This window comes from Heliangelus exortis, chromosome 5, assembly GCF_036169615.1.
Source record: "Heliangelus exortis chromosome 5, bHelExo1.hap1, whole genome shotgun sequence".
In the NCBI taxonomy this organism is placed as follows: Eukaryota; Metazoa; Chordata; class Aves; order Apodiformes; family Trochilidae; genus Heliangelus; species Heliangelus exortis.
In genome coordinates, this window is record NC_092426.1 from 22,923,323 (window position 1) to 22,932,907 (window position 9,585).

Here is a 9,585-nt window from a genome sequence, read left to right on the forward strand (position 1 = left end):
GGGGCGGCACCATCGCTGGGCGGGGGGAGAGTCGGACAGGCTGGGGACGGGGCTGTGGATCGAGGACCCGTGGGGTGAGGACAGAGCAGCGGGGCAGGGACAGGCTGGGGCAGGGTCTCAGGACCGGGGTAGGCCATGGTATCTCAGGAGCTGCCTGTGGAGCTGTGTCTGCCGTGTCTGCCACGGCCCCGTGCAGGCGCAGGAGGAAGGGAAACCCTTTGGTTGTGCCTTGTGTCCCGTTACCATTACCCTTGTCACTAACCCTGCCTGTCCGTGTGCCCAGCAGAAGTGGACACGGTGTCTTGGCATGAGGTGAGGTACTTTACATATGATTCCTCTTACATATGATTCCTCTTTACATATGATTCCTATGTACCAGGAACCTATGTTCCTGGTACATAAATGTATTCACCTAGGTGCTGTATTCATATTGACCCAATGCTGGTTTGCTGCAGGACAGCGGGACCGGTGGTGCTCCTGCTTGCCTTGACAAACCATGCAGTTGGGTTCATGTAGGATGGTATTGCCAGAAGCATCAGCCAGGGAGATGTTGCTCAGCAGAGGTTGTGTCACCACGGCAAACAGGCAGATGAGTCCACAAATAAGATCCATTCCTCACATGTTGTCTGTACATTGAAAAAGGTAGAGAATCCCCCAGCCAGCTTCTGTTTTCTGACTGTTTCTAGGTGGGGAACTACTGGTGGAGAAAACCTAAGGAACCCAATTGTAGAATCAGAATTAGCTTGGGTTAGTCATAAAAGGCTGTCTGGCAGCCAGACGTCTCTCGAGGAGCCAGGTCTAGGTTATGCACATGTCCTTCATTTAACTATTGCTTAAATAATATATCAATGGTAAACTGCAATCTTCAAAATATTCTCCTAATATACATTCACAATGAATATACTTGGGATCACTTTCAAAGAAAAAAAGTTGAATAAAAATCAAGGGGGGCCGGTCTCTGAGGTTTTGAGGATGTGCCAACTGCTTTAATAAGAAGCAACTGAGCCAGGGAGGCTCTCTGCCAGGGATTTCTCCATGATCTCCATGATTATTAGTCTTTCAGAGCCTAATAACCTTGAACAAGACCACCTGATGTCAACTGCTTTTAACCATAGCCTCCTGCCTACCCAGTGGACACACCAAACATCATCATGTTCAGTCAGCATGTGGGGGCAAAGCAGACAAAGCTGCAGGAGGGGCATGCGTGGATAGGCTTTCTCCACCCACCTGGCAGCTCCTGCACCAAGTGTCCCACAACTGTGTGCCCCCGGGGCGCGCAGGTTTATCCTGGGCTGGAGTCGGGGCATGCTCAGCTCAGGGCAGTCTCTCTGAAAACACCCCCTGGTAAGCAAGGGACTCAGTGTTGCTGCTTTTCCTGTTGTTCCGTTGTTGTTGTTCCGTTTCCTGGCCGTGTCCTAACCACAGACCTCCAGGCCAGTCAAAATGCCTCCAGGTTCCCATCATATTGGAATGCCTGGGTGCTTTCCGTGGGAGTCAGGCGGCACCTGGAGCTCTGGACCAGCTCCTTCCTTTCCTGTGGCACCTCTAGCTCTGTGTATATACATCACCTCACCAACAGTTCACCGTCCTGGATCCTGGATGGAGTTCCAAATTGCAGGGGGGAATTTGCTCATCTGTCCCTCTGCCCACCTGGGCAGCCACCAGCTCAGCAGCAGCCCTTGCCTGCCTGACCCCGGGGGCCAGGAGCCTGGGAGGTGGCTGAGCGGCAGGGAAGGTGGCTGGACCCCGGCACTGGACCTGACCACCCGGACGTCCATCTGCATATTCAGAAGTCGTTCCCAGCCGGTTGGCTGCCTCTGGCTTCCCCACTCCCTCTTTAGAGGACCTGAGCGCAGCGGGAGGACACTCCAGCGCTGCCTCTGCAGCATCCCTGGCCTCTGATCCCCGCTGCCTGCCCTCAGGGAGCTCCTGCGCCCCTGGAGCAAAGGTGAGTGGGGCAGAGAGGTGCTAGCTGCTCAGGTCCTGGACTGCTTGCTGAAAACAGAGGGATGAAAAGTGGCTGGGAGGGTTCTGGGGGGTTATTTGCAGGGCTGGAGAGGCAGCAGACTCTTCCCTGCATGGCTCTCCCCCTGCGGAGTACCTGGGAAGCCCTTGTTAGTTGGCTCCTGTTTTGGAGAGGACACATCTTCTCTTCTGAGCATCTTTTTTTCATTCCTTGGATGTTTTCTTCAGGTAAGGGGAGCCTCTGCTGCTTTTTAGTGTTTTGGAAGGTGGCACTGGTGGAGGCTGGTAAAAAGGGTATGAATCTGCTAACTCGATGAGGAACAGGCTGCGTCAGTAGGAGCAGTTTGCTTGGGGCAGGACCTCCTGGTTCTGTGGCACTGCAGAGGCTTCAGTGGGGAGTCAAGGCCACCCACGGTGGGCTGCCATGGCCTGGGACTGCAAGCTCTGCTTCCACTCTCCAAATCTTTGGCAGAAATGTAGTGGTGCTGGAAGCCTTAGGCAAGAGGAGTATTTCCTGTCAGCGCCAAGTTTATCTGCTCATGAGGGGCACATTTCCCTGGGTTTCTGGGGCTAGGAAACCTCCGCAAAGGAGACTGGTGTCCTTTCTGGCCTTGCTGTTGACCATAGAGGGGGTAAAAAATTGTGACTGAGTGCCAGAGTAAGGTTGTTCCTCTAACAGACTGACACATCCAAAAGCAAGGCTGCAGGACCAGCTGTCTTGCACCCACGCTGTGCAGAAAGGCTGAGGGGTGGAGGAAGTCTAACTGCATGACATCTGCTCTACAGCTTTGTTGGAAGCAGCTGGCAGGCTATGAAGCATGTAATGGTGAAACTGGTCATACAAGGGCAGGGGGTGATGCTGAAAGCTGCCATCTCCCCAACCTCATGCTGGCTGCTGGTTAAGCAAGCAGTTTGAATGTTCCTCATGACAGACTGTTGGAAACATGAAATTCTAACTGTTGGGAAAGGTAGGAATTCAACATGGGAAACCAACAAGTGGTAAATACCTGCCTAGAATAAAAGACTGTTCGAAAGAGGGTGGCCCACTAAAAGCCAGTGAGTAGAAACCCACTTTCTACTGTGCTTATTAGCCTGGAGAACTTACTGTGGGGTAGACAGTCATATGGTCAAGACACTGGCAGTGTTGAAAATGATCAGACATTTCCAAGTAAAGTAAAAGAATCTCAGACACTTTAAAAGTGCCTGGAAAAGACATAAACCGTCCCACTTCAGGGGTGCAAACATGCTGCTAACTGATGCATTCTGGAGGGATGGTTACTCTGTAATTGCCCAGGATATGAGGTTTTGCAAGTTCTTTTGCAAAGCTCTCTGAGCCAGCAGCGGAGGGGGTGGATCCCTGCCTGGAGTCAGCATAACAATTTTAAGCCAGGGGCTGCTGGCTCAGTAGTTTTTCTCTTCCGTGGTAATCCCCATCCCCATTCCTTTTATTCTGTGTTTTGATAAGTGCTTAGGAGCACCGTGCTGCGTTAGCCTGATCATCCCAGTGTGTCCCACTCACAGGAGGTCACATCACACTTTCACCTTCGCTGTGCCCCTTCCCAGCAGCCTCCATGGCCCCCCAGCACTGCTGCCCATGACTGTGTCCTCGGGACTGTGGTGGTGGGTGCTGAATACTGGCAGAGGTGGGCAGGAGCCATGTCCTGGCCTAACTGCTACGTGCCATGAATACCATTGCCAGGAATGTAGATGCCATTCCTCTCCCCTGTCAGTGCCTGGGAACACCCAAAAATCACCTTTGCCCAGGGGTGTGTGGTGGTGGTGCTCAGCACCCTTGTAGCCAAATCCGGGAGCCCAGAGGTGAGTTTCCTTGAAGGCTTCTGGCACAGGTGCAGTTGGCAATGTGTGAAGTCCATTCTGCCAGGTCCATACAGGGCTCAAACTGAGTGAAATGAACTCCAGGCACCACAAACACCTGGCTGGTAGGTTACAGTTGTGTCCAGAGCATTGCTGCTGTCACGAGGCACCTGAAAGCCTGCTCACGGGTTTGGCAGTGCCCAGGAACAGGGAAAGGTCCTGGAACAGGGATGTCCTGAGAATCTGGGAGGAAAATCTCTGACATTTTTTCCTCTTTTTCCAGCTTCAAAACTCTAGCGGACTGAAACCTTAGACACCTGGGAAGCCTGCCAGTCTGTCACTGGCAATGATCCCAAACCAGCTGAGAGTCAGCTCTCCACTGTCCAGGCAGGAAGAAGGGGTGATGGATGGCTGCACTGCCTCTCAGCACGACAAAGACTGTGCCACCTCAGGACATAGCCAAGGGCTGAAGCCTGAACCCTGTTTCCAGACAAACTCTCTCCTCCCTTCCCCCAGCACATCTCTGGTATCACAGCTCCTCAGCCACCCTGTGGTTGGCAAGCACCTAGATCCTTGCATCTTCTTCCCTTCCTCCCAGGCAGTGGCCTTGCCTCCGGACTATGAGTGTGATGCATCTCCTGGAGAAGGAGCACAAGCCCTGGCTTTCCCTAGGACCCATGTCCCAGCTTCCATGCCCTGTGCTGCTGACAGGGATGAGCTCTCTGATCAACACCTACAGGACCAGCTCTCTGACCAGCACCTACGAGCCAAGCGGGCCAGGGTGGAGAGCATCATCCAAGGCATGAGCCTCCCATCAGCCCCTTCAGCATTTGGCACCAGCCTGGAGGCAGCTTTTAGGCATAAGAGGGAAAGGGATAGCAAGCTGCCCCAGGAAAGCAAGAGGAAGCCAAAGGTGTTCAAGCATGGCATGGGGGCAGCCAGGCGAGTGGTTCCCAAGGGGGGCAGCCTCCATGCTGAGGGCTGCCAGCAGCTGAAGGAGCAGCTCTGCTTTTTAGAGCAGCAGCTGAGGAGACTTCAGGAGAAATTCTTCCAGGTCTGTGACTCTGGGGACACTGCCAAAACCCTGGAAGGTGTTGAGATAGCACATCCACTGCCTGGAAAGCCTGGAGACAGACTGGACAAGGACAGTGTCTCTGCCACTGATGACCCATGCAAAGTGCCTCCTTGGAGGAGCATCCCAGGGGTGCATGGACGGGAGGAGGAAGAGGACAGAGGCAGTGCAGATGGTTTGGCCTCAGCTGCAAGGGTCCTCTCGCAGGCACTGAAGCATGAACTGGCTGGGGTGACATCCCAGGTGGTGGATTCTGTCCTGAAGACTGTGTGGCCAAAGGCAGCGAGCCACCTCCTGCAGCAGCACCACAGCCTCCCCGTGATGGGGGAAGGTGCCAGGAGAGAGTATATTGCTACTGGGAAATGCAAAAAACCACTTGCTAAACCATCACCCATGAATTCACTGGGCTCACCCCAGGCTGCAGTCCTGTCAGGAGCTTCAGGGAAGAGCCCAGGTTCTCATGCTGGCTCCTTTAATTCAAAGGGGGTCAGAAAACCTTCTCAGGTACCGGGTTATCGACTGGGCTCAAGTGCCCTCATCCAGGACAGCCAGCTGCTGACCCAGCTACTGGGCTGCAACCAGCACGGCCCCTGGGGCAGTGGCTCAGGTGGGACCCTCTGTGCTCCAGATAGGGGTCCTCTGGAGCCCCTCAACTTGCACTGGGGAACTGTCAAACTGAGGTCATCGGTTGTGAGACAGCAGCAGCAACATCCCCTGCCCCTGAGCCCTGCTGATGTGGAGAGCCTGGCACCACTGCCAGCTGGCAGGGATGGCTGTGGGGAACTGCAGGCTGCCATGGATGGTGTGCCCTTTGCCTCCACCCATATATCCTTTTGGGACAGCTGGGGAGGTCTCTGGATTCAGCTGGAGGTAGAGAGGTCCCTGGGCTTGGACATGCTCCCCTTGTCCTCTGGAGTCCCAGCTTGGCACAGCCTTTGCTGTTCTCCCCAGAGCCAGGGTCCTCCCTGCTCCACAGGGCGCTAAAAATGGGTGAGGAGGAAAAGTGATCTTGAACCATGGAGGGGCACTGATGTTCCTCAGGGTTGTGAAGATGCTGTAACATAGCTGGGGATAGAAGTCAGGAGCTCCAAAGCCTGTTCTTTTGCCATCCTGGTGGTCCCAGCATCCTATGCCAGGAACAGGTGTCTCATGGATATCCCTGTTCCCATCAGCCTGGGAAGCGCCATAGGGAGCTACTCCCTGGGGATGCTGAAGGGAAAAGTGGCTGCCCAGCTGGGGACAAACCCCCTGCACCCTGCTGCCAGCACGGGGAGGGGTGCTCACAGGCACCAGGCACATGCATGCCGGGGTCAGTGCTTGGGGATGTGCCAAGCCCATCAGGCTGCTGCGTGCGGGCTTTCCTTGACCCCAAGGCAGATCCAGGAGGCGCTGACCCCCGGTCACCTGAAGAAGGCCAAGCTGATGTTTTTCTTCACCCGCTACCCCAGCTCCACTCTGCTGAAAACCTACTTCCTCGATGTGCAGGTAAGAAGCCAGGACCTGGTGCTGATGCCAGGTAGGGCTCCCAGGGGCTGGGCAGACAGCCCGCATGTCTGGGGAGCTGCAGGGAAGGCAATGGTCTGGTGTCCACCCTGCCCCGCTGGCAGGAGCTGGGGACAGCATGTGCCTCAGCATGGGCTGCCCTGGAGTGAGTGCTCAGGGCCACAGCAGACCTGGGCTGCCAGGTCTTCACTCTGTGCAATCAGAGTTGGGATTCAATCACACCACAAACGTGCCTCCCCACGCTGGGCTGGTGGGACCCGAGTCTCAGCGGGAAGAGGCACCATGGACACCCCGATGTCACGGTCCTTGCGGGCGCTTTTCCACCCCTGGGGCGGGGCTGGCCTTGGGGCTGGGCTTGCGGGGGCCCCTGGGGCAGGAGGCTCCAAGATGTCCTCTGGCTCTCCCTCGGCAGTTCAGCCGCTGCATCACCTCCCAGCTCATCAAGTGGTTCAGCAACTTCCGCGAGTTTTACTACATCCAAGTGGAGAAGTTTGCCCGGCAGGCCCTGCTGGAGGGTGTGGCAGATGCCGGTGCCCTTCGGGTCTCCCGGGACTCGGAGCTCTTCCGTGCCCTCAACATGCACTACAACAAGGGAAACGACTTCGAGGTAAAAAGGGGGAGGCAGAGGCAGGGGTGGTGGTGTCTGGTGGGGTTTGACAGGGTGAGGGGGAGACAGGGACCCGGCGGTGCTGTGGGTGACGCCCATCTCGCCGCAGGTGCCGGGGCGGTTCCTGGAGGTGGCCAGCCTGACTCTGCGGGAGTTCTTCTGTGCCGTCAGGGCAGGCAAGGACGCCGACCCCTCCTGGAAGAAACCCATTTACAAAATAATTTCCAAACTGGACAGTGACATCCCAGAAGGTTTTAAAACTGCAGGCTGTTCACAGGAACTGCTCCGCAGCTGAGTGTCCGTGAAAGCAGCCCCAGGTGCTGTGTGCAGCCACCATGCGCTCAGCACATCCTGGGCACTCTGTACAGCATCCATTATTCTGGCTGTTTTCTCTCTGTCCTGTCAAACAGCTCCTTGAGTGAGGTGTACAGCTTGCTCAGGTGCTGGAATTTCATGCTGTGTGTTTTATTCCCTTGCTCAAAGCTGGTGAGGTCCTGTTGGAGACCCACAAAAGAGAAGAATGGAGGTGAAGTCATCAGGTGGGAGCCTGGGAATTTACCCTGCCCCAGCTCTCCCTGTGACCCTGGGTGAGCCACCTTCCTTCTCTTTTCCAGAGGGCCACAGGTCAGGGCAAAGAGCCTTTCTGTTTATAAAGCATACAGAGGTCCTAGCAGCGGGCAAAGTTTTCTTGGCACAGCAGACTGGTGGATGTGTCTGGTCCAGCAGCACGCCTCAATTTCTGTCCAGATACAACACACCAGTGTCCAAAGAAAACATCTGGTGAATTCCAGCATTTTAAGCACCCCATGAGGATGGTTGACCCTCTCTGGGAGATGTAAAAACAGTGTTGGTTACAGCCAGCACAAACACCACACCTAACCTCCCCCCCCCCCCCCCCCGTGCTGTTTGGCAAGAGTTCCCCCTGTGCAGCTGCGTGCCAGGGCCAGGTGAGCATATGAGCTGGTGGGAGCTTCCCTGGAGTGGCTGCTCACCAGCAGTGCCACCTGCAGTGCTGGAGGAGAGCAGGGTATGCAGCTGGCCCCACAACCAGCCCCCATCAGCCCATTACCTAGGGGGAAAGTGCCATGTCAAAGGCCCACCCACATCCCCTTACACCATGCCACTGCTTCTAGCAAAACTGCTCCAGACATCTCAGTGCCAGGAACCTACCTGTCCGTGGTGAAAGAGAAGCACGTTATTTGGGATGTGTCAGTCCCTGTGGGGTTTAACAAAAGCTATCCCCACTGGTGAGGAGCTGGCCCTGAGGTTTGCAAATCCAAGGAGGTTTATTTTCCCTGTGACCAGGAGTCAGTGGCCACTTTCCCACCTGACAGAGCATGGTGAAGCATTTTATGTTAAGGGCTCTTGTGTCCCATCGTGGTGGTGGGTAAGGAAATGCTGTGAAGACGAGCAAGGTCCTGGGAAAGACACAGGAGGAAGGCTCTGTGAGGGCAGCAGTGTCTAACCATGGGTGAGCAATGACAGCCCTGTGCAAAACACTCGGCGAGAAGGGGATTGAGAAGAGGTCAAGATGTTGTTGGATGTGTGTCAGGTGTCAGCTGGGTATTAAAGCAACACAGAAGAGGAAATTCACAGCTCCAGCAGCAGAGTGCACAGGGTGATCTGCAGGCGGTGTGTCTGCAGGGGTAAGGAAGTGTGTGATAATCAAAGGGCAGGGTGGGGTGGCTGAAATAGTAGCAGTTTTGCAGTAGTTCTCACCATTGTGAGTGCAGCTAACCAGATTGCCTGCTTGCGTTTGTATGTTCATTTCTTGAGGTGTATTTTACAACCCCAACATCAAATTTACCCAATATGTTTTTAAATAAAGGCATAGTTTAAGTTAACCCTTTACACTCCTTGAGACCACTTTGATAACGTCAGCTGTAATGTATTACCCTGGGAATTTCTTGCCTTTTGTTGAGAAAAGAATAACATCGTGACTAAAGGGCTTATTCCTCCTGTCAGCATCCCTGCAGGGCTGAGCAGCCCCCACTAACCACTCTCCTCACTGAAGCCCATGCCATCACTCCAGTGCCTCTGCTCAGTCAGCCATAAACTGCAACTCAAAGGATGAGCAGCAGCCAACAGGAGGATCACAGGGAGATTGATCCCAAAATTTACAGATGCCAAACTCCAATGTACAGCATCTGAGAAGTGCTGCTGGTGGTACCACAATCGATAGGACAGTGCTGTTCCTGCTGGCTGTAACCACTGCAGAGCTGAAGCAACACATTGAGTAGGCAAAACCAATGCTGCTGGAAAAGGAAATAATGGCCTGGAAGGGGTTAGGAAATTCTTTTGGTTATAGCTAAATAATTAGGGGACATAAGTTTGCTGACAACATCGTGCTGCAACAAAGCCCTTTAACAGACAGACCCTTGGTAAGGAGTTTCTTGCTTCCTCTGCTAAGGTGCAAGTTTGTGCGTATCAGTAAAGTAGCAGTTTGGGGATCTGAGGGCAAGGCAATGCCCCAAATCACAGAGTAGCTGAGGTTGGCAGGCACCTCTGGAGGTCCCTGCTAAAACTGGGCCACCATGAGCTTAGTTGCCCAGAATCATGACCAGACAGCTTCTGAATATCTCCAAGGAGTTAGACTCCACCACTCCATCATTAATGGATGATG

At 54.4% G+C, this 9,585-nt stretch overlaps 1 protein-coding gene across 1 annotated transcript; it reads left to right on the plus strand.

Moving 5' to 3' along the window:
* The first annotated feature begins 1,338 nt into the window (after positions 1-1,338).
* On the plus strand, positions 1,339-8,829 carry PROX2 (prospero homeobox 2). Its single transcript, XM_071745993.1, has 5 exons — positions 1,339-1,948; positions 4,064-5,677; positions 6,230-6,337; positions 6,768-6,962; positions 7,072-8,829. Exons 2-5 carry the CDS (start codon positions 4,127-4,129, stop codon positions 7,255-7,257), a joined length of 2,040 nt encoding a protein of 679 aa, XP_071602094.1. The 5' UTR covers positions 1,339-1,948; positions 4,064-4,126; the 3' UTR covers positions 7,258-8,829.
* The last annotated feature ends 756 nt before the right edge of the window (positions 8,830-9,585 follow it).

Excerpts from the sequence above, each read along its gene's own strand:
- PROX2 (XM_071745993.1), top strand. The coding sequence starts at position 4,127 with ATGATCCCAAACCAGCTGAGAGTCAGCTCTCCACTGTCCAGGCAGGAA. Across the intron at positions 5,678-6,229 it reads TGCCCTTTGCCTCCACCCAT|ATCCAGGAGGCGCTGACCCC; the intron begins ATATCCTTTTGG and ends ACCCCAAGGCAG. Across the intron at positions 6,963-7,071 it reads ACAAGGGAAACGACTTCGAG|GTGCCGGGGCGGTTCCTGGA; the intron begins GTAAAAAGGGGG and ends ATCTCGCCGCAG.